The following is a 25032-nucleotide window of genomic DNA, read 5'->3' as shown; positions in this document are numbered from 1 at the left end:
ATTTACATATCGTGCTAATGGCTAGTTTGATAATTACTTAATTAAGCCATCAGACAACAATGCCTTCTGAATGAAGCAAATTATTTAGCTGATCTTTTCATGAGCAACTGGAGAAAAACAATATTTTAACTTTTTCTGTAATGAAATATTTCTACTATTGAGCATTGTAATTCAATTTGTAAGCCATGACCCCTCATAAACTGTTGTTATCACTCTGATTAATAAAGAGCCAATTTGCTGTTGCAGCTTCGTCACTTGGGAAATGATGAGGTTCACATCGTCTGGTCTGAACACACCAGGAACTACCGCAGAGGCATTATACCAACAGATTTTGGAGATGTTTTAATTGTTATTTATCCAATGAAGAATCACATGTTCTTCATAGAGATAATGAAGAAACCGGAGGTACGTTTTGCTGCTTTATTGGATCTATCGTATGTGTTATGCAAGTGACGCAACAGTTTTGTTGCTTAAATAAAGCTCAGTGGTTTAGAGTTTGGGTTTTTTTTTTTCCCCCAGCAAATATGAAATATAGTCTCTCCATCTCAGTTTAAAAGCATGCTGAGCAATGAGCTTTTATTTTAAAACTAGAATTATTAATAGCAATTGAAATGGCTACTAATTAATTTTATCTTCATGCTTAGCGCTTAAAGAAGTATTTCAGAATTCTCAACCCATAGGAGCTACCATACAAAGAACAATGTTTAAAATCATTGTGAATTTCCAATGTGAGGCAATAAAAGCAAAATAATAAAGATGTAAGTTCCTCACTTGCTATTAATTCACCCCAATCGGCTTGGTTACTCTTGTACATATGGCACCGTGCATAACCTCACATGTTTTTGAGACTGTCATCGTAATCTGACTCAATGGGATGATGTAGGCATTGGGTATCCTTACATCAAACAAAGTATTTGAGGTTTAGTGTTTTCTGTTTAAATCATTGTTACGCAACCACCTTTTTAGACACGTTTTGGAAATAATGGATTTTTTCTTTGCAAAATGTCAGGCGTGTCTGTATGTACATCTGTGCGTATCTATAAAAAAGCTACTTTAATAAGTGCTTGTCTGGTACATTATAGATGCAAAAATGTATATAAAATATACTTCAGGAAAGTAATTAGTGTGGTGAATACCATTTCCTTTATATGAGGGACAATATTGGTCCAAGAGTAACCAGCTGTGGAAAAATGCATACATCAGATGACATATTTACCAGCTGTATACAATATTTTTTGAGTTGTGAATGACAGAGCTATTATATGTTAACAACCAGTGGTTTGCCAGTAGATGTTTCAAACTTGAAAATTTTTTATAAATGGAAATAGTGGTGTTTTTTCCTACACTTGATTTTGAGCTCTGCAATTTACTTCTTGGGAGTTTTAGCTTCTAATGTTCCATCAGGAAAATCAGAATTTAGCGTTATGAACATGCTTGAAAATTCTGTGAACCAATCGAGAAAAGCTATGTCATCTTACATATTAGTCAAAAATACCCAACGGGCAGAAAGAATAATAGCTAACTGGAAATTTAGTGTTATCCCTACATTTAAAGTACAAACCATTACAATGTAATAAAATTAATCCAGACATTTCCAGGGCAAGTGTGGCTGACCTTTTGTTCACCAGCTACTGACCCCAGGGTGAATGAAAGAGGCTTGCAGAGAGAAATGTCTGTTGTTTGGCTTCAGTCCCTGGTATTTAAATTGCATTCCCTAATCAAATGAAAAGGCTGTCCTCTCTATCAGGTTACAGAATCCATGGCAACATTTGGCCTTTTATATACATAATGTTAGCCTTTTTGTTTGCATCTAAGTAGAGACACCTGGAGCAATGTTAACATTAACCGATTTAGCATTAATAGCTTCATTATATAAGAATTTCTGATCAGATAGCTGTTACTTTTGTTATATTGCTTCAGCTTGTATTGTTTTCATTTTTTATCTCCCTGCTTGGCAACCGGGCAATGATTTGCAAATTTTTTTTGTCTTGATTAATTAAGCAATATAATTATCAGGAACCGTGATGCAGTCTTTGCTCGACAAAGCTTCTGAGAGAAGACAATAGTAAGTCTGTTAGTGTGAATGCATTCCACGCGTCACAGATGCATGAGGATATTCTGAACAATGAGACGAAAAGCTGCCTGCAAAAGAGGACAAAGAATGCCAGGCAGACTCTACACACTGCACATACCGCCAGGGACATACTGCGGGTTCCCTGGGACACAGATGCCTCGTTAGATTGCAGCTAGTCATCAGAGATTAATTCTCAGCCATTTGGTACAATAATTTACCCATTCCCCACTCTTTTAACTAGTGCTGCTTGCTATAGAGGGGAAGTCTTTGTGCTCAAAAGGTTTATTTAACCTTGCCTACTTTTACTGCGTGCAACAGAAATAATTATTTTTTTCTTGGAAATTGTAATGAAGCAGGTGTTTGCAATGGGCTGAATATTAATTTTTGTTTCATGGATAACTTGCATTGACGTTTGGAGTACTCAAGGAAGGGGATATTTCCCTTTACTTTTTTTTTCTTTTTTTTTTTTTTAAATTGAGTCCTGCCAAACCATAGTATATTTTTTTGTAACCATTCAAAACACTGTTTTCCTCCAAGGGGTATTTAATGCCAACTTACAGAAGAGTGCTGAGCAGAGAGCACGTCCCTGTGCATTCAGTTGGTCTCCCCCCTCGAGCTCCTCGTTAAGGCAGAGCCCCCTGTACAGATGGAAGCTGACGATATGCGAGTTCCATTGACTTTAATGACCCTCGGCGTGGCCGGTAGATCTGCTCGGGGAATTAATAATTCCAAGCTTTGTGTCCACGCGGGCGTATGGTCTGGTTGCGTGCTCCGCGTATCGCAGCGCGCTCTGCGGACCCCGAGCCTGCCAGGGGGCGGGAGGCCTGCTGGCTGCGCTGCTGCCGGAGGGCAGGGCAGCCATGCCAGTGCCCGTCTCCGGAGGGTTAGCCCTGCGTGCCGGAAAGCTAGGGACGGATTTGGGCAGATACGGCTCTTGGTTCTGGTTTCATGTGGGTTACGCTTGCTTTTCTTGGGTAGTGTAAAATCCGTCGCTCTTGTACAAAGCCGCTTCCATCCTTTGCATTATTTTCTTTTTGCATCTGCCAGCGTATGCCAACTTTGGGTCGTGCAAAATGTGTACTTTTTGAGAAAACGCGTGCCTAGGACACAGTTCTTGAAATCATCTGTTTGAATATTTGAAACGTGCTTGAAAAAAGGGTGTTTCCCAACTTCATGAAAGCCACTCCGGAGAGCGCCCACCGTACCCTTCCCTCTACGCTGTGGGGACAGAGTTCCGGGTGCTAAGGAAAGCTCTCAGGTTTCAGGGTTCAGCTTGAATTAGCCTACTTCTCTGTTTAAAAGGAGTTCTAGAGTAAAGTGTGACTTGGAGTACTGGAGTTTGACTATTAAACTGTCAGAGAAAACAATTATTAAACTTTTTGTTTTAAAATGTCAGATTGGAGATATTTTTGGTAAATTCGCTGGAGAGTGCCTGCTGAAAGATTTTTTTAAAATGTGAGCATATATTATATATGTGTATGTATTTATCTACACACATATGTAAGTTGTATAAAAGATACACACCTTGTCTATATTTTAGGTATATAAATTCTGTAATACCGTGTTAAGAAAATCTGCCATGCTGTCTAGACTCCAGGTGGTTTTGAAACAGTGAAACAAAGTCCTGTAAGCAAAAATTGCTTGTCAAAAAGCCTGGCAATGAATTTCCCTGTACAGTAGCATATGTAAGTGCTAATCCGACTTGAATCATCTGGCATTTGTATGTTGGTATAATTTTAATACTACTGTGTACTTAGCCTCCTTATTTGTACTTACATAAAAATACAGTTTTACTTGGGTTTTTTTTTTTTCCTCCTCTTGTCAATACTTGTAAACAGAGTATGTGTTAAAAATGTCACTTAGCAATGTTATTGCTTAGAGAGGAAAAACTTGATACTCTAGAACATTACCACTTTGGTGGCATAGATTTTCTTCCTGTGACCTTTCTTTCCAACTGCCTAGATACTAATGCAAGCATTAAAAAAAAGGCAAAACCACTGTGGAAACATTTTACACTAATCTATTTTTTGGGGGGCAGGTAATTATTTTCAGTAAAGGAATGACAAAATAACTGTGTGAAAAGACAGCTGTCACTTGCAGATGTTATATTAAAACCAAATTTCTTCTGTAATTCATTGCCACTTCTAATTAGAGGAATTCCCTAGATGCAGGGGATTTATATTATTCCCTTTGTCCATTTATTGAATGACTGTCACAGTCACCCATGAGCAGTTGCAGAAGAATAATAGAGGGTATTTATTTATGTGATAAGCCTCTGTACAGATGGAAAAAAATCCATAGCTTAAATATTGATAATTGCTGCTAGCTTCTGTTTAGGGTTTTGGTTGTTTTTTTTTTTTCCTTTCACTTTGAGTTTGTGAAAGGGAAATGAGTTTGACTACTTGTAAATACTAAAACTTATTATATATTTAAACATCAAAATTGTCTGGGTTTGACATGGCACAGTCTGCTATGTATATGCAATTCTGGACATTTTTCACTCCTGTAAAGCGTCTCTTTTGCCTAGCCTGGCTGTTGTTTGAAGAGCCGTGTGTCACCAAATGGCATTGTGTCCGGTGCCTCCGGAGGTGGCCCTGAAGGAGCAGCGGTTTAGCACCCTGGGTGCTGTGCTGGGGGAGCTGTTGGTGCCTGGCCCAGCCGTGGTGACGGGGGGCTGCCTCCGAGACGGGGTGGTTTTCCCCCATCTCCTCTGCTTTCCACAGACCTCGTGATCTTCGTTCAGCTCCATTATTTTTTTTTTTCCTTTAGTGAAGTCCGTGGAAGGCGTTTATAGAGGATTATCTGAAACAAATAGTTCTTTGCAAAAACTGCCAGTGGTTGGATTCAGCCAGTGAATCAGGGTCTCCTGTTGGGATGTGAGACAGAAAACAGCTCTTAATATCTACTCAAAATGGAATATCGATGTCAAATTCATAGATTAATTTTGTCCATATGCATAACAAGCCCATGTTCACCCAGTTGAATATTCTGTGAAATGTGCATATGCATGTAAAGTATGCTGATGGTAATTATGGAAGATTTAAAAACTTAAAATTGGGGGATTGATTTCACACTGGAAGTTTCTGTGTGGAAAACACTGTGGTCATACCGTTTTATGGCAAAATAATGTATTGGTCTTCTGTAGTGGGTCTGATGCTTATTATTCCAAATGTCAATAATACAATGCAAGATACAGCATGGTGTGTAGCAGGGGTACAGCCGGCCGACTGTGCTGCCCTGGCTGGTAATGGCCCTGCAGCCGCAGCCCGTGGATGTGGGTTGTTTCTGTGTTCTGCTGTACTTGGAGTCTCTTTGTGCCCGTGATCCAGAGAGATTAGAGCAAGCTAGCGCTTGTAATGTAACCGAGTAACTTCGCTGTCTAGAGCGGGGCAGTGTGAAACTTGCCTCCACTTGCCTCCCCGGCGCCTTTCTCAAGCAGCAGATGCCTTGCTGTGAAAATCCCCTGGGAGTCGGGCACGCTGTTTCTGTTTGTGATTCTGGAAGTTGCTCCCGTGCTCTGCGCTACCTTTCAGCATCCATTCGCTCGGCTTTACATGCCTTGTTTTTATCTTGGGGTCCACAGGTGCCATTTTTTGGTCCTCTCTTCGATGGAGCAATCGTGACTGCAAAGCTGCTGCCAAGCCTCATATGTGCCACGTGCATCAATGCCAGCAGAGCCGTCAAGTCGCTCATCCCGCTCTACCAGAGCTTGTATCCTTTCCTCCTGCTGGGGCAAGGCTCCCCTTGGTAGGGTTCTTACTTCTGAATGCTCTTCTGTGGAGAGGTAAGCTTTAGTGAAAATCCTTCCCATTTGATTTTATTGGAAAAGGTCAAAGCTCAATGTTTTCAGTCGTTCACACCCAGTTACCATCCACTGTTTTAAAAATAGGATCATAACATCACAAGAGTGTTCTCACCAGCAGCCTCAGACAGCCTTGCTGGTGGTGCACTTGGACTTGACGCTGGTGCTTTGAAATGTAAGTAATGATAATACTCAATTTTCTTTCACGCTCATAGAAGTTATCTACAGCGTGTATTAGGCTAATACACAGAGCTCAGTTGTGTTCTTGTCTTGTTCAAAGAAGTAGTCCAATTGACTTTACTTGGACTTATTACATTAACAAGACAGATGGGACTTGGCCTCAGATACAGATGTTTCAGTTCCCGAATTCCAGTTTTATTCCAGCCACGTCTGTATTTGGGCATTGTCAGAACATATTTTCTAACAGTTCCTGGAAGATGACTAGGTTGTATGCTGCTTCTCTGTTACAGAAATTGTAGCATAGACTTTTATTCTTGTGGGATATACAGACTAGCAGCATTCTTACTGGTTTTCACTTATTCTAGGATTTTCTCATAATGCTGTAATTATGCTAGAAACGTTTTATAGCTTGTTTTGTTAATCATATCACTTATCTCAGGACCAATGCTCACTGCATTTCATTTTCTGTGGGGAACTTTTGGTTTGAGTCTTTTTCTAACCATATGACTTCGAGAAAGAGTTTGTAAATTAAATGTTTTGATCTTTGAAAGAATATTGATTGATTAGTTTGAGACGCGCATTTTGAAAATACCAAATAGCTTCAAAATACTGTTTTTGTTGGGGTTTTTTTTTTTAAGGTGAAATTTTATCCAGTGTGCTTTGCAGAAGTCATCGGAAATTAAAAGTAGCATTGTGGTTAAATAAATTTTCATTTTATTCACTTCATTGTGTACTCATTTTAGAACAAAGACAGTTGGTGGCTGTTGCGTAAGCAGCTGAATGCAATACATCAGCTGCAAAACCGTGGCAGTACCTAACAGATGATTCAAAACTTGCCAAGCTTTCCACTTTTGGTTGATGAGAGAAATCTAGCTAATTACTAGAATTCTTCTATGCAGAATTTAGCTTAATCCATCTGCTTCTGTAGTCAATGTATACTAATAAAATAGCAGTGCAGTAAAATCATACATAAGTAACAGCAGTTGCAAGAATGAAGAGATCCTGTTGCCTCTTACTGCTGTCCCAGCGCCTCACTCCCGGTCGGAGCCCTCTGATTCCCGATCCCGCTTATCTTTTGGCTTTCAACATTTTGTGAGTGAAGAGCGCTCACCAGCCTGCTGTGCTCCTGCTTTCTGACAGGGTCTCTCTCTGGGTCCCTCCTTGTCCCCAGGGAAACATGAGCAGCACAAATATGATAGCACATGCCGCTTCTCAGCATATGTTCGAGGTCTAGCTGAAATAGCATCTGTCCCCAGATTCTTTTCTTCCTTTTCTGTGCCTGCTTTTGCACCAACGATATCTGTAGTGAATCAACTGCCACGTGTGTGTCTGGTAAATGAAAGTGGATTGAGAAACTTCTGAAACTGGACAAAGATAATGTGGTGGGAAGATCCCATCAGGATGACACTGGAGTGGGAGAGAAAGCTATTGCAACTCTTACTGTAGATAGTGAAACACTTTTTTCTTACAGTAAAGGTCAACAATAATTACTCCCTAAAAACACTAAAGATACACTAAAACTTTTAGTGAGCCAGAAATTGGAATGTACTATATGGATGTGTAAAGGCGGTGTTTGAACCTGTCCGGTGCAGTGACCCTGCTTGGCAGCTCCTGAAGGGCAGTGAGGGACTTGGCTCTGGTGTTCTCTCTGCTAGCTGCGAGCTGCTGCGAGGAGAACGGGGGAAAGCAGAGCCAGCAACTTGAGCAGAAGTGAAAGAGTTTAGTGACTCTGTCAGGCTGGAGATGCAAGTAACTCAAAGGTGAAATAACTCGAAAACATTTCAATAGAAGGGAGAAATAAAAAGCAATAATCCTGGAAAAGTAACAGATGATGTTTGGCAGCACATTAGACCTAACCTTGCAGTTGGGGAGAGTGCAGAAGAGCGTGTGTAAGGCAGAGCTGAGGAGTGGTCTGCCACTCCGTTTGCCACACCGGGCATGGTACCGTCAGCATCCATAATAAGGGTTAGTAGCTACAAAAGTTCTCGATTCAAGTGTGGTTAGAAATCGATTGAACGCCTCACCTGGTGTAAATGGTTCAGTGGCGGTAAGGCACCGAGTCCGTGGCGCTTGTGCTGGAGCAGCGGCAGGGTGTGAAATACCTGCTGGGACCCTGCTCCGAGCGGAGCCCCGATCCTCGCTCCGGCCTGGTAGGCTGCGAGGGGAAGGAGCCGGTCGGCGTGCCCGCGGGAAGCGCTGCCTGCGCGGGGTCGCGTGCCGGGGAGCTGGGGCAGCGGCTCGCCAGCAGTGACAGCTGAAGTCACTTGTTGGAAAGTCTGTAAACTCCGGTTACAGCTGCACTTGTCAGGGGCTTTAAGGGAAGTGTAATCAGCCACAGAGATTAATTTGCATCTCAATTAGGAAAGAGTCAGGAGGAAGCATAGGGTCTGTTGCTGGAAGGTTGTGGAAGAAATCTCATCAGGCACAAAAGGCTCCCAAGTCTCGGTGCTCCAGCGAGTGGAGGACAATATCCGAGTCCGGTTTCCATGGGGACCAGGACCGCAGAGCCGCGGGAGAATCTCGCTGTGCGCTGTAATCGCTTGGTCATGATGACACAAATTCCACTGTCGTACCCAAATACATTTTTCTGTTGGAAATCTCTTTCACAGTGAGGAAGGTAACTATGACAGACCACATTAGATTTTTTTTTTAAATAATTTTCTATGTTTTTGTAACTGTTTCTGTTTTAAGGAGTTCATTAGGGCAAGAGACGTATTCATTAAAATAATTAACTGTATTTAAACTTTAGTTTCAAGCCATTCTGGCTGCAAGTTCTTTGTATACATCAAATGCCATGCAATAGCATTACACAAGAGCAAAACCAGGGTAGTTAACGCATAGCTCAGTTGTCTTTTGAACGGTTAAAGCTCAGTGGTCGCTGTAGTTGCTGCAATGTTTACATGGTCATGGATGATTATACATTAGTATATGTTCAAAATAACCATTTTTTCAGGAGTGCATTCATTCTTGGCGCAGTGAAGTGTTGAGACTGAGCGGCTGCAGACCATACTAATTGGTGCTCTCACCATCCTTAAGTAACTGTTGAGTGCGAGGTAATGCGTTTCAGCAGCTTCCCCAGTCTGCTTTTTCAGACAATAATTTCCATTTTAAATATGCCTGTGTATTTTATGGAAATCATAAACAATAAGGTGATTTAAATTATATAGGAACAAGGAAGAATAGTATTTAAACTTACTAAAATTGTTGTATAAAAATTTATATATTTCTGCAAGTTTTTGAGAACATTAAAGCCACCTTTTTGTGTGCTGGGGAAAGGAAGGAACGACTAATCTCACAGCCGAATAATTATGTATCAAAACTAAAGTTCCTCTTAATTAAGCCCAGTTAAAGCAGAGGCTGCCAGTTGTCAGTATTTAAGACTAATGCGAGTCTGCAAGCAGGATGCCTTAGGAGATGAGAGCAGGGGTGAAAAACCGTGCGTTCATGATTTGGTGCTTTGGTAATTGTAATTGGGTTGAGCAGGACCCCTGAAGCAAGGGTCTGTTCTGGTTCCGATAACATTTCAAAAAATGGTAGGGGTGATGATATAAAACTGCATCTTTGTGCTCTCTTCCAGCTTAGGTTAAACTAGTTGTATGCTGGAAAGAATTATTGAACACTTGTACATTCTGGAGTCCCAGTCGACCTCAGCTGCAGCAATGCACATCTCTGGGAGCCGGTCTTGTCTGTAAAGATAAATACTGCGGGGGGGAAACAGGGTTGGTATTTAAATCTTTATTATGGGTCTGATTACAGCTGCTGTTTAAGCTGACCGTTTTTAGGCTCAGGTGCTAGTAAACCTCCAAATAAGAAAACGTAACTAAGTGTGCAGGTATCAGGGGCTTTGGTTGGTCCATAATTTAATGCTGTTCTCCAAAAAGACTTTGGGATTTGGGAATAGTGATGTCTGAGCAAAAAGCTCCTCTTAGAATGCATAGGGAAATGCAAGTTTGACTACTCAGAATCCAGATTGTCTTTCAAAATGGAGTAATTTCCTTGCTCCTTGAATTAAATTGTTCTTGTCTAGAGATTTGTAAGTTGGTCTCAGGTTTTACTTATGAAATTTCATGGCCAGGATGCTTATTCTTTCCCATCTCACATTTCATAATAACAAGAGGTAAACATCCTGGATTCTCATATCTTTTATCATCATCTTTTTTTTTTTTTTTTTTTAAAATGTGTAGTGCAAAATTATCTTCCCAATTAAGACAGCCATTCTTTAAATTACATTGGCTGAAAGACTGTACCAGACCTGGGTGGTTTTAGAAAAATGTCTAAGTGTAAGGCGGAGCAATGCTTTTTGAGCCTTTTCACCCGCTTCCTAACTGGAAAGAAAAGCTTCTCGGTTTGAAAAATGGCCACAGCGGTGAAGAGGAAACTTTGGTGGATTGCTGTCATGATCTGTGAAGTTTGTGAAGTGGCCCCGTGTTCCTGAACATAAATGCCTGTACCTCTGTGTTTCCACTCTTCTACTGAAAAAAAGCTTCTTTTTAACTGAAAAAATTATTTTGATGTTGTTTGTAGTATTTTACCACTTTTTTTTTTTTTTCACTCCACTATTGCAAATAACTAGCGTAATTCCAGTCCTGCCTGGTCTCACTAACTGAGTTTGAAGAAAAGTAGCAGAGATTCTGACATGTCTGAAACGTTACCCTAGCTTCCATCAGCTTTTTCTAAGCAACCGACTGGAGGGTGTAAAACGTCCCTGTGTGCGACCACCAGCTGGCTTTTTTCCTGCGTTCTTCGCTGATTTCTTGTAGTCTTTGAATTATTTTCTTAGCAATTTAAGCTACATGTATCTTCCTGTGAATGAGTAAATAGGGAGTTAGTTCCTGTTGGGGTTTATTGAGAATTAACATGTTTATTATAAAGTTATCTTTTTACACAGTCTCGCTTTTAGGATAAATTGGTTTGGTCTTATGGGAAAAAAAAGGGGGGTTGTTCTTATTCTGCCTGTTGATTCCTGTGTATTTTTCATACTCTTCTGTAGCATCTTGATTCGAAAACAGTGCTGCGTTACTCTACGGGGAAGACGAAATACCTGCTGGGGTGGGCGTGCGGACTGGTGTCTGTCAGCCACTGTTTGTGCTGTCGAAACTGTCCACTTCAGGTGGCTGTGCAAGTGTTCTTGGAGATGTAATCCTAAAAATTCTCTAACTTAAGCTGTGCTGCTTCTGCCTTTTTCATTAATGCAGAGAATTATATAAGGGCGACCTAAATGTTCTTAGTCTGGTAAGAAGAAGAAAATTACCACAGTGGCAGGTTGTGGTATTGTTTCCAAAGTTGTTTGCATTATTTGTTGTTCATTCAAAGAGGAAAACATGAAGGTAGAAGAGTTTTAAACTCTTCTTAATTTTATCGTGGGTGTTTGTAGTACTTTGCTGCAACGTAATGCATCTGTGCGTTAGACGCCGAAGGTGTCAACAAGAAAGAGTACGATGAGGATGCGTACACTTTACATGATATCTGAGCACTGGATGTCACCATTTCCCTGCTTACGATTTGCAGTCCTGTTTGTGGGCCAGAAGAAAACACAGCCCTTACTTTGGAGAAGTAATTTGATACATGAATAACTCTTCAAGTTTTATCCACTGTAATGAATATGGTATGCCCTCTTAACCGTGGCAAATAAGTAGTTCACTAGGATAAAATCAAAAGACCGTCTAAATGCATAACAAAAAAAGATGTCCATAACTTTAATTCATTATATTGCATCCAGATATTAACACATCTACTATATATTGGTATGTCATGTCTGGAATCGTGAAGATTAAGCAAAGAACATCAACTTTGAATTCTGAATGAATTCCTTTTGTTGGTTTAAGCCAGTTTCTGACTAACAATGTAGAGCGACTGATCTGCTCACCTGCTTTATCAGAGACTAAAAAAGAAAGATAGCTGCTATGATGGACTTAATTGTGTGAATGGCTGTCATATATTTTGTAGGTGTACGTAACGTCAGATGCCTGAAAACACATTTTGCGTACCTTTGAAAGCGTGCTTTGTTGAGCTTGCATTTGGAACTCTGCTTTGATTATGAAGGGGTGTTTGATAGTACCGTGAAAATAAAATAGAAAGCCTGTTACTCCTTTTAGAGAAGGGTTCACAATTTGTTCCCTTTATTTCATCCAAAGAATTTATGCCCTCAAGCTATATAGATGCTGTTAGAAATTACTATGAAATTCTAAAGCACGTGTCACAGGAGCTGTGACAATTTATATGACATGGCATCTGACAGTTTTCTGCCGAAGCAATCGGTTCTGGCTCGCAGGAGTGTCTGCCTGTAGCCAGTCCTCTGCCGCTTTTGTCTGCGGAGAGCAGCAGGTCTAACTTGCCGTCCTTCACCTTTCCGGCGGTTGCTGTAACCAGCCCTCGCGCGAGGGTTGGAGTTTCAGACAGAAGTATTTGGTCCCGTTGCAGCAGTCTCTCGGGGATGCTGATGAACGCGGCGGTGGCTGTACGGGGTGGTGTAGAGCAGCACTGACCTTCATTCTGCAGCGCAGCTCCCCGCTGGAGCGGATCGATGGCCAGGCTGGCTGTCTCCGCGGCTGCCTTCCCTCCTCGCAGCGAGAACCTTCTCCAGGCAGCGATCGATGCCTCTAATCTGCTCCAGCCTGTAATAAGTCATGCGAGGCAAAGCTTTTAGGTGGCATTACATGGGATTGTGGAGGCGGCTCTGCAGCTCTTATTCATAGTGCTCTTCATAGACTTGCAGAGAAATCTACTGCATCCCGCTTGAGAATATATAAAGAGTATATAATGCTTCTGCGGATTTAAACTTCACGTGCTGCTGAATGATGCACGGACACAATGGTTTTAAATTTCTGTATTTTTGTGCGTGCATCTGTACAGACCTGTCCCTGTTCACAGTTCCTTGTTAGGCACACGTCTTGTATATGCGTTACTGCGAACTGCTGGTCAGCTTCACCATTTGACAGAAGGCAAGGGGGGCAGCAGCGAAGTTTGCGTGTTAACAATACCATTTATTTTTCCGCTATAACATGGGGCATCGTTATTCTTCCCCACGGCTGGAAGCTGTAAAGATCACTGAGGGTTGTTGAGAAAGTCCCAAGCTAATTCTGTAGCAGAGGTTTAAACGGCGCTAACTGCTGCCCCTCCTGATGATCATCTCTGTGCAGCAACTGTACTCTTCAGTATGAGTAAATAAACCCCGGCAGTTCTAAAGGCTTTTATTTGCTAGTGATTTAATGGGTAGTTCCAAAAATGAACCTGTGGTTAAGTGACATCATGAATTTAATGTTTTTTTGAATGAAAAGTGAATTCACAGTGTGTTATATGTCAGAAATAGGGGGGGGGGAAAGAACCCCCAAGCTCAACTTTGGGTTTCTTAAATGACGTGCATGTGCACTAATTGAAAACAAGCTTCCTGAAATACGCAGCCGTACTTCTTTAGCCCCTACCAAAGACTGGAAAGCCATGATCTTGCTGAAAATAGTATAGTACATAAAGTATAAGCAGCAGATCAGGATTGGGAGTTGGGAATTTGAATCCTAACTCTCCTCTGCCACAGAGAAGCTGCTGCTTTGAATAAAACACTTGGTTTCTTTATTCCATTTCTTCATCATTAGGATTTTACTTGTTCATGAATAATTTTGCAAGAAACTGGGGGTTTTATTGAAATGCTGTTTTAAACTTGTGTCCTAGCGCTGAATCAAACTTGAGTTGTGCAGAAGGGTTTGTGTACCACTGCTGCTCTTAAGATTGCTGGGAGTAATGTTTATCCAGTTTAAATCTGTAAAAGCACAATACAGTTCTTTGTATATTCACAAGCAAAATGCAGTAGATTGCCCATCTGTGAAGAGCGCCATGAGCAAGGACTGAAGAGGGAAATGCACGGATTCTGAGGTTTGCCGACTGGCTGATAGCTGGTGGGTATTTACAGGGAGCGTAACAGGGTGCTTACGGCAGCCTGACGTTGGCCGCATCTCTGGATTAACTGGCCACTCATCTCTCACTCGCCTGCAGTCCGCCGGCTTTGGTGGCATTGCTCGTGAAATACCTACAGTTTGGTCAAGCTGACAGGGATCAGTGTTTCTTTTGTTCTCTGTGAAAATAAAACCCGTTTCTTGAAAGTGCAGTTTTGTTGGCGTAGTCATGCCCTACCCAAAGGGCTTCCAGGAGGTCTGTGATGGGAGTCTGCCTTCAATTCACCTTGCAATAGCGAACATCGAGTCAGTTGTGGTATAGGTTTTTTATTTATAACTTGAAAACACACCATTCATAGGAAGGTGTCAACTCAAGCTCCCACTCTCTTCAAGTAAGTTACACAGAGGTCCAAACACCTATTGGTGTTTTGTGTTTTCTGTAGTATTAGATGGAGAACCTCTAACTTGTGTTTAATGAGAGGCTCTCTTTAAGGTTTGACAGGAGCAAAATTGATATATTCAGGTTGCTGCTAAGTACTCTATTGAATCTTGGGGGGGGGGTTGGTGTTGGTTTCTTATTTTTTCAGTTATACGCTAGGCAAATTAAAGGGGTCTGTGTTCTCTGTATTTTTGAAGTAAGTTTTGCTGACTTTGCTGTTCTGCCCCTCCGTTGTGTCTTTTGGAAACTTGCTTCTGAACGCTTACTTGCTCTTTGGATTTCCTAGGGTTATTTTTGTTTGGCTTTTGTCACAAATGGGGGGAAAAAAGAATAGTAGAGTTTTATCTGAATGGGCTTTCAATTTAATTCAGGCTGTGCAGTCCTCGTACAGACAAAACGCGCATCAGCTTCGGCGTGAGTTTCGCCTGACTAAGGGTTGTCATCTTGGTCCGCGTGCTGCATCGCTGGCAAGAATAAAGATGACGTTTGTATTTGAGCGGAGCGAGGCACCCGAGCCCTTGCTGCGGCACCGGGGAGACCAGTGGGCGCAGGGGAGCAGCAGCAGTGCGGTTTCGAGGAGCGGCCTAAAATCTCCGAAATCTGGGCGGCTCGGGACCCGACAGCAGCGGGGTCGATCCCCTCTGCGGCGGGCTTTGTGCGCGCTCGCCGTCTCATTAGCATGCTGGCTCGCCGCCGCCGCTGCGGCGCGCTGGCTCTGCTAGCTCTGCTAGCTCTGCTAGCTTACCAGCTGTTCCTGCTGCTCCCGACAATGTCCAGCGTGTTCGGATCACCGGGTTCCTGCGCTCGCCGCCGCGCGCAGACAGCCTTTCCGCTGGGGATGCCCACGTGGCCGCCCGTCAGCAGCGGCACCGCATAAAGTAGCAGGCCCTCGCATGGCATATGGTGTCTGGATTCATACAAGATGCAAAACTATTCTGCCGCTAATGCACAATGACTCATAGCATTGCTAATTTTTCTAACAAAAGCCCACTTCCACACCCACACTTTTAACCCCTCAGGCTAAAAAGCCTCTTCTTTAGTTTCAAAGCCATGGAAATGTAAGGAGGTGGCTTCTGGATCAATATATGAAACCCTATATTTATTTAAAGCATATGCAAGTTCTAACACTTATTTTAAATTTCAGTAAAACACAGTTTTCAAATCACTGTTCTAACATATGGTAATTTTTTTTGTTGTTGTTCCAAAGTAGATTCATTGTCAAATGTTGGGAATTTTTAATTTTTTGGTAGTTACATATTACAAAAATAGTCAAAAGTCAGCATAAATAATACAAAGTTATTTTCATTTGAGAGCGAATCAAAGCAACGTAGCTAGTAGGTCTACAATGATCGTACGTTACAGCGCGAGTTACCAAGGAGCTTATTTTAAGAAGCTTGTAATATTTGGCTGTCTTTCCTATATACTTGCTCTTCGGGGAGAAAAATAATACGCTTTCCAACTAGAGGGAGCTGCTGATATCGCTGATGCTGATTCTTAACCTTCCAGTCTAATTCCTTTGTGCAGAATGTACAGCGATCATTTCTACATTTTAATAAAATTAAGTTAAATTACCCTGAGTAATTTAGATTAAAAGGATGCGTCTTAATTTTTACAGTGTAATCATCAAATTGAACTGCAAAATTCGGAGAAAACTAAAGCACGTCCTGGTTGCATGGCACACGGGTGCTCTGCATGAATGTGGAATTATATAGGTCATGAAAAGACTCGTTAGGAGAGAGAGTGAAAAGCTGAGGCTTGCTTACTGCTGTTATGAGACAAAAAGCATAAGGGAAGTATGAGCAGTAGGGGACGGAGCGGGGCGGCACGGCGGGAAGCTCCCCGCTCCCTCTATCGCAACAAAGGAACAAAGGGACCTGCGGTGCAAGATGAAGGTGGCCGAGCTCGGCGGCGGGGGCTCCCCGTGAGCAACTTGTTACAGGGAACCCCCGCGGGCGGTGCTTCGTCAAGGCTAACGCTCCTGCGGGGAACATTTTTAAGAAGTGCTGCCTTCAGAAAGTCTTTACTAGGGGATAGTTTGAGAGCTTTTGTGGGGCTGGTGACTCCGCACCGGCCGGCTGCGGGGTTCCCGACGGGTCCTCGCCACGGCCGAAGCCCGGGTGCCGACCTTGGAAACTGCACTTGTGATCCAGCAAGGCAGTTCCCGTGTCCCCAAAACCGTGCGCTCGCCTCCCCGGGCGGTGGGAAGGGCACAGGATGCAGCAGACCAGCTGGATGTGCACGCGCGTGTTTCCATGTGTGCGTCCCCAGCGATCCGGCCACTTGCGCTAATACAAATGTGTAATCGCCAGTAGAGGCTTACATCATTTTTCAAACTTTTCTTCTTTTTCTCTTTTGAAGAAAACCTGACTTCAGTATATGTTTTTCAAGAACCATACGTGCTGCAGTCACTTCATTCGAAAGTTAAGAAATCCTTTTCTAAACAGGAAAAATGTTTTTAGGTTTAGCTTTGAATTTGCTTAATTGCTTTGTTTCTCTCTCAGTAAAAATGAGCTTCTGAATTCAGTGTTGACCGTGAGATCACTTCCTGACATCCCTCCAACCTGACTGATTCCGTGCATCTGATACTAAGAGGATGAGGCGCATAATTTTTGTGCCTATTGTATAAAAGCTGCTTTAATTGGTAGCACCATAATCTTATATCATTCCTTAAAGAGGAAAGGCTTTCCCTCTACATGCACTTGAAAAACTTTTAAAGCCATCTTGTTAGTGGGGACTTTTTTATTAGGTTGGGGACATAAACGTGGAGACAGCAAGAGAGAGGAATAGGAGAAAGCTACTTTTTCATAGAGGGTTTACTGGCTGGCATATTTGTATTCTTGCTTTCCTCAGTTTCATACTTTTGTGTGTATTTCACAGTAAGATTAACTGTCAGGGTTCTAGCGTATAAACAGGAGCAGATGGCTTTTAATGATTTCTTAAATCTAATGCTAAGTAACAATCTAGTACATGTACGGCATTTTATGTTTAAAAAAAAAAAAACCCAACCCTCAGTTCATTTGCTGTTTCTTTGATACTTTCTCTGAGTTGGCCTGGGTCAGGTGTTTTTGGGAACCTGTAACTTTAACGTCTGCTGACCAGCTAGATTTGTTGTACCTGTTTAGGATTATCCATCTCGTTCCTTTTCACCTGTGTAACAATGTGGATGATCTTACAAAACCTCGCTAGTCCAGTTTGCAGGCTTCCTTAAATCAAGTAGGCGTTCTCTGGCCCACCTGTCAGCTGGGCAGAGTAGTGCTGTTCAAGTAGCAGTTATTTCACTTAGAGATCTTAGTGTTAGCACTGTAGCAAGCAAACTTGGGGTTAGCTCAGTTTTTCATTACTGCAAAGTCTTGATACCAAAAATGCAGCATCATGAAAGTGAAGTCATTAAAATTTAGAAAATAAGCTCAAGCTAGCATGCATTTTTCTTTTCTCTGAAAGATCTTACCTTTTCTTTCCTGGAAGATCTTACCTTAACTTGTGCTATGCCTGCGACTCCAATCAACCTCCCGATACCGAAAGCTGACTTCGGGAGTTTTTAAGGGCTGTGTCTGCCAGGCTAACGCCATGAAGGTGATGGAGGTGTAGCAGTACAGAGAAGATGATAGAAGTATGGAGCCGTTACTTTGGGGAACGAGCACTGAAGCTGGTGTTCAGAGACTTCGCGTACCATAAGTGAACTCATCCCCTTACCATCAATTTCTGTGTCCATCTTACCACCTTTCTCTCCCTGCTGCCAGCACCTATTACGGCTGGGGAATTCAAGGCTCTGAAAATGCTATTTCCCACAGGTGGCTCCAGTGGTAAGAAATGGAAGTGGCTGGGATTATTTTCCTGTCCTTAATTTTTAAATAAAACTCGGTGTTATTTAAAGCTTTGGAGTTGTAGGAATAGCAGTTACACCCGCATGTACCGGTCTGAGTAACCTCAACTACACAATTTTCAACATAGCTGCATTTTCTAATTGTACTGGTCTTAAACAGCCTCTGTACCCGATGTGTGGCGTCTCCATTTCACTGGGAAGATAAAAAGAAACATTGGTGTCTTTATTTTCAACACCACATTTGATGTGCGACAAAGGGTTCCCGTTCTTTTCGTGTCCGCAACCGGTTATTTTTCGGATGGTTGCCTTGTGTGCTTTGCTGTCGCTAACCCTTTAGGTGCTGTGGTGCCCTGCCCTCTCCTGCGGCTGATCAGCCCTCCAGGATGTCAGAGAGGGACAGCACAAGCCGAACAGTCAAATCACTCAGCGTTTTTATGGGGCTGGCAGCGGAGAGGAATTCTTCCAATCCAGGAGAACCGTTTCAATTCAGAAACGTTTTCTTTATAGGCTTTTGCAGAGCCTGTTGGGTTTTGTGCTCCCGTGTTTTATGACTTGTTGCCATGATAATTCAGCTCATCTTACAGGTTTCTCTAATTGTGATTGATGTGTAATCATTCATTTTATTGAACCTCATTAAGGTCTGCGAACCTCTGTACCAACTTACAGTAATTAGAGCCCAGATAGCCATTCCATCTGTTCACAAGCACTGTTTAATTAATGAACTTTTAACGTGTTCTTTGCCTTGTAAAAGCCCTTAGTATTCTCAAGTTGTTGAATAGGATTTGCATGCCAGCATTTCCTTTTTTTTTTTTAAATACCACAGCAACATGCATTTTGGAATCCCAAAAGTCAACACACAAAGTACTGGGATCTCGGAAAGCAAAGTGGAGAGATTTTACTTTTAGTTTCAATTCTTCATGTCAATTACAATATCTGTGAAACTGGTGCTTACAAATAAAAGGCTCACATGGACTTTAGTGTTCTTTTTAATGCCCAAAACAACAATTTTCAATCTTCCTTTGTATCATTGAAGAAGATATACAGAGACCAGTAAACAAAATGTTTCATTTTTCATTTGAGCACTTATTGGAAGAACATTAGAAATACAATGCACGCAGGCGCACTTGTTCCCTTGTATTTCATCTTTTTGTTACATTTAGAGCATCAGGACTGAGATGGCTTTGTTATTTTTTTGTAGTATTCAGTATAATGAGATTTTAGGGTGGCGTGGAATCCACCAGTACTACTGGAGTTATCATAGAGACTATTGTAATAACGGTCCAGAATTGTGAGAAAACAGTAGGACAGAAGTTCCTAAACACTTTGAGTGTTTCTGCTGCTTTACCTCTGTGTGTTCATTGTGCAGTAACATGCCGAGTCAATGATTTGCACAGAATGAATAAAAAGTTGCATTTTTTTAAAAATTGAAGTACATTTCTGTTCCCTGATCAGACAGAAGAGGCAATATTTCAGGAGTGTCAGGATTTTTAAGAGCAACAATCCTAGAAGACTTCTGTATATTAAGAATGTAAAGCCAAATAGTTGTGCTGAATGTGAATGTCAGATTACTATCATGACCGGCTTTGGAGCTAGAGAGATTAGTAAAGGAGAAGAGGGATGCTTTTTCCTAGGGCATTTTTGCGTTCATGATCTGTTGCTGTGTTTTATATGTGGCACCGTATTGTCGTACTGCAGTTGTGCTTTACCTAATTTGGATTGATCTGTGTTTACCTTAAATATTCAGGACAAGAATTAAGTCATACTCCTCAACTCCCTCAAAATCCTTTTCAGCATCCAAAGGCAGACCATCTGTCTGGTCCAGTCATTCTCTCCTCCCCCAGTACGCATTTTAGCCGGTGCTTTGAGTAAGGCTGTATCCTGGAGAAGTGAAACATGAAGTGAAAGAAAAGTCTTGGGTATGGGGCTGAACCCAGTGTGTTTAGAAAAGTGAACCGTATTGCCTGCCTCCTAAATTTCACACATTATTTGTGAAATGAGTAGAAAGAGCCCCTGTTTTCGTTGTACCTTCGGTGTGCTGTTCTGTAGCACTGTGGGTGTCTGAGGTAAGGCACAGGCAAACTCCCCTATGTTGTCACCGTTCTCGGCCATGTTCATCTTTTGTAATGGGTTTTCCTCATGCTACTGTCCTCTTTTGGACCAATTCTAACATGGATGTCGAGTGTTTTCATTGCTCTAAAAGAGAGATTTCCAAAACGGTTATTTTTAATTCGTTTTCCAGTATTTCCCCATGCTAACTCATCCTCTCACCACTGACCCACATTTTAACAGTCCATTTAGGCAAATCTAGATGTGGTCCGCTGCTCCTTTTTGCAACTGAAGTAGTTTAAATTTCAGGTCGCGGACATCGGCAAGAAAAATGTGTTTTTCTCAAGCATTGTGGGAAGTGCACCAGTTGGTGTGAAGTATCGGGTGTGTGAGGCTCAGCCTTGGTGCCTCCGCTTTCTCCATTGGTGACATTCTGCAAATCAAAGACTGTGATCTGATTTAAGTTCTTCCGAGATGTCATTCTACTGGCTGTGGTTGAGTTATAACCAAATGACTTAGGCTTTTTTTAGGAATAAACTCCTTCAGCATGTGCATTTAATAAGGCTTGTTTATAAAATCATGCCATTCCTTCACAAGCTGATGGTTGTGAGGCTGCAGTTCTATTTACGTGAACAAAACTCTGGGATGGCGTTTCTGTGCAGTCTCTTTCCTGCTCTCTGCAAGCATTTGGACTGAACAGTTTAACACGTTGTCAGTAGGAAAAAAATGTACAGACAATCTTGGTGAAATTTTAGCAGCAAACAGAGCATCCTGATGAAGGAATGAGAAACATCTTGCCCTTCACTCCTTTTCCCTTTCCCTCTCGTTCCTCCACAGGCAGGTGCAGGTCCATCTGGATGTGTGGCCACAAGTAACTAATATCCTGCAGCAATCCTCCAAAGCTGCTGTACCATCGTCTGGGCACATATCTGCGCTTACAGAGTTCCGATTACCTGTATTCTTCCTTTTAGCTGCTTCTTTAGAGGAACAGAATGAAAGTAAGTTTTGCCCAAGTGGAAAAGGGGTAATCAAAGCCATCCCGTCTGCTGTGTTGCGCTGCAAGAAGTAAGGATTAGATGGAGAGGGTAGAGAGAGCTGTATCGCTGAGGCGTTCTTGCAGCATTTGGTAGTATCGTGCTGTTGGCGTGTGCTCTTGTTTTCTGGAAAGGCTGCTCTCTGCGCTTTGCTGAGCAGAGAGCTGTCTAGATCAAACAGAGTAGCTCCTAAGTGTTTGCTTCTCCGGGCTGATTGACACAAGGCTTGCACAATGCGAGACGACCTACATGCAGAAATCTCTGCGCTTACTACAGCAGAATGAGCATGATTAGTGTAATATCTGTTGTATACATAATTTAGCAATATTTTCTTTTAAAGCTATAAGCACAGGTCCCATTCTGCCCTCGGTTAGCTAAATAGAAGTGCAAATTAAGTGATTTACACTTAAGGCTGTTCTGTGATGGGTAACTGATTTTAAAAGATAGACAAGATTTACATGAAGATTTTAATATTGCCTGTATTTTGTTTACTACTAATTTCTTAAATTTTTTTTGTTTTACAACTAAAATATTTATAACAGCTTCTCTGTATGTTGCCTGTAAAATGTGTTTTACATTATTTGGGTTCATTAAGAGAGATAAGAAGGATGTTGTTCTATCCGTTGTTAAATATTATTGCGTGTTAATCCATATTTTTGAAGTTCAAAGGCTGCGCTAGCACATCTTTCTCTGTTCTTTTTGCTGTTGGTAAAGATGTCCTCGTATCAAGCATTCACATTTGTGTGAAAAATAGAATTCGGTTCAATCCATGCATAGATTGTCAGAAAGATTAAAGTGTGCATCATGCAATTTTTCTTCTTTCAGAAAGGGGCCTTTGATGTGCTAATGTTCACTTTCTCTCTTTTCATTCAGAAGTGCTGGTCATTGTTTTGAGCTGCAGAACAGTATCTGCTTCATATAGGCAGATTCTAATACCCTGGTAGCCCAACCTTGCTCAAGGTAGCATAATATAAATATGCAATAATATTAATGGCATTATACACTGGGATCAGATAACAGTGTGCCTGCACAGATAAATACCACGGCAAAGCCCAGGCATTTATTGAAAATAGATGTTGCAAAAAAGCCAAATATTTAATTTCAAATAATCCACTTACGTGCGTCAGTGTTACTGCTGTTATACCAAGTCATGTAATTCGGTTTTAAAATAGAAAGAAAGCTTGGCGGTGCAATAAGCACTGTAGTCTGTTAAAATCACTCTTGAAGACAAGGCTGTAATGTATTTCCAAAGTTAATTAGCAAGTGAAATTATTTGGATGGCCTCATCTTGTGTTGCAGTGGATATTTTCCAGCAAATGGATGAAATTTTGCAGGCTGCTCACAGGACCAACTCGCAGCTCACGTAGCGGGGGACTGATGCAGGTCGTGACACAGTCGTAGTGACAAATTTGCATGGAGAAGGGCTGTTTATACCTACTCTTCCTTTTGCCAAAGACACCGATTCTCCTTTTGTTGTTGACGGTGAAGAAACGGTTCACTGAATTCCTCGCGAAGATAAATAAGGCAAGTGTTAGTGGGTAACTGTGCAGGAGTTATTTCAGTGTTGATTATATTCTGTGGAAGACAGAATAGTTGGCAACTGAGTGATTAAAAACCTTCCTTTTTAAAATTGGGTGAAATTTGGTGGTCAAGTTTTGAGGGAGTAAGTTAAATAACCGTAAACTAGCCGCTGGTGATGGGTATTGTAGGAGAGTGTCATCTAGTGCGCTGAACAGCTTTCTGCTCAAAATTCAGAAAATTTGCCTATTGTCTTTCTCAAGCAGCAGAAAACTCTAGCCTTCAAAAAGCTGTAATTATAAAACCAGTAAGTTGCAAATTAAACAGTAAAGCAGGTCATGTTCCAAACTTTCTCATATCGTTTCTTATTTTAATTAAAAATTACATTTTAAGTAAAAGATGTTAGTTCAGAAAGCTTATAGCTGGACAGGTATTTCATTGATAAACTTAAGTCTTAACAAAAATTGGAAGAAAACTTGAATAAAGTTTTCTTAATAAAGAAAAATCTTACATAAGCCTGTACTTGAAACATTTTCTAGTGAGGTGTGATGGCAGCAGCATGCAGCATTAGCTGCTGCGTAGCTTCTTCCCTAGGCCGCTCTCCCTCTATATTCACCTTCTCTGTTTGCTTCTACCAACTTTGCTTGATTAAAAATCCATCTTCTGCTCTGCCCCTTTCTCTGGGATCCCCATGATCTCCTTTTATATCTGAAATGACTGAGCAGTTAAGGATTTCAAAGAACTTCAGAAATTTACCTTGAGGGGCACTGTCTTCAAGAAATAGCGTTAACACTGAGCACATTATGCATTTCAGTGGAAGCCAAGAACAAGAAGACGACTCCCCAGGTTTTTGCTCCGTCTGTTTCTGCGATGAGGGCTGTGCAGCCTGGGCACCTTTCGCGTCCCGACGCCAGTTGAACAGCCTGACCCCAGGCATCCCGCAGAGCCTCGGGCACCCGGCATCCAGCTCCTGGGCACACGTGTTCTGTTAGGATCCTTCTTCCAGTCTGTAAAGCTGGAGATGGTGCTTCCAGGCACGTGCCGGGGAAGGGTTAACCCCTTTAGGTGATTTGTGGTCATCTTCAGCACAGTACACAAAGGAGCGTTTCTGGGCTGTCTGGAGAATGAGATGTGTCAAAAAGATCTGGCGGGAAGCAGATGGAAAGGGCTGTGCACAGCAGAACAGCTCTGCTCTTTCACTGGGGGTCTTACACAGGTTTTTCTGATGGCCTTGGAGAAAGGGACCAGAGCTGCCCAGTTGTCACCGGTTGTCACCCACCTCTCCTGCCTGGTGTCGGCTCACAGGGACCCTGAGCAGAAGTTACTTCTGACTTTCACGTAGGATTTCCACTCCGCATCATAGCTTTCTCTTGGGCAGCACTAGCTCACTCGTTTGCCTTCTCAAATCAGATTAATTTTCCGTTTTAACAAAGTGCTGCCATTCTGCGCATCGGCCGTAATCTCATCGCGGTGGAAGTGCGTACTCCATAACCCAGACACCTCGGTGATGGGCAGGAGCGTAAAGCCTTGGCCAGCGCCCCGTTGCTTGTGCAGCAGAAGTGCTCCCTGACGCTTTCCCCGGTGTCTTTGTGCGACCCCAGTCTTCTGAGCACCTGGGGGGTCTTCCACCACGGGGACGGGTCATTCCGCCTCTTTCCTCCGTGACGTGCAGCTTCCACGGCCCATCTCCAGCCTGTCTCTAGCGCTGCGGTACGCTTTAATAGCTTTTCATTTGAAAACACAGACTAAATGCCCTGCTCTGGAAAGGGCTCCAGTGGCGCTTCATCTGTTCTTTCTGACCACCTTGCTGGTTTTTCAAAGCCCTTCGCGTTGTTTCTATAATCTCATATCCTCCTATTTGCAGAAGTATTTTTTCTTTTGCACTGTCTTGGGGCAGTTTTCAGCACTTCTGTTCATGTTCCTCTGCGCATTATGCTACCAGTATACAATAGTCTGTTTTCTGATTGTGTCTTACTCACATTTTTTTAAAATGAGTTTAAAACTGACTAGTCCTAGGCATTAAAACAGTGACTGTCAAGTAGGGCTGCGTAGCCAGCCAGCCCGCCCTTCGGCATCCTCCCTAGTACTCTCTCTCCATTTTCACCAGAATTTCTCTTTTGCTTGAATTTAGAACTCGGTTGCTTAACTAGTATATCGTACAGCTCAGTCATTAACTCATCTCTTGCCCCATAATTCAATGTGATGATAAGACTCTATGGCCAACTTGAGT

At 42.2% G+C, this 25032-nt stretch overlaps 1 protein-coding gene across 1 annotated transcript in view; it reads left to right on the top strand.

Moving 5' to 3' along the window:
* Positions 1-25032, top strand: part of RALGAPA2 (Ral GTPase activating protein catalytic subunit alpha 2) — a 135769-nt gene that overhangs the window by 81148 nt on the left and 29589 nt on the right. The window contains exons 36-37 of the mRNA XM_075708597.1: positions 247-405; positions 5658-5785. Of these exons, the coding sequence (XP_075564712.1) occupies positions 247-405; positions 5658-5785 (287 nt within the window). The remainder of the gene's footprint in view (positions 1-246; positions 406-5657; positions 5786-25032) is intronic.

Source organism: Pelecanus crispus, chromosome 3 (genome assembly GCF_030463565.1).
Source record: "Pelecanus crispus isolate bPelCri1 chromosome 3, bPelCri1.pri, whole genome shotgun sequence".
NCBI lineage: Eukaryota > Metazoa > Chordata > Aves > Pelecaniformes > Pelecanidae > Pelecanus > Pelecanus crispus.
The sequence above is the reverse complement of the archived record's forward strand: the minus strand, read 5'-3'. Positions and strand labels throughout refer to the sequence as shown.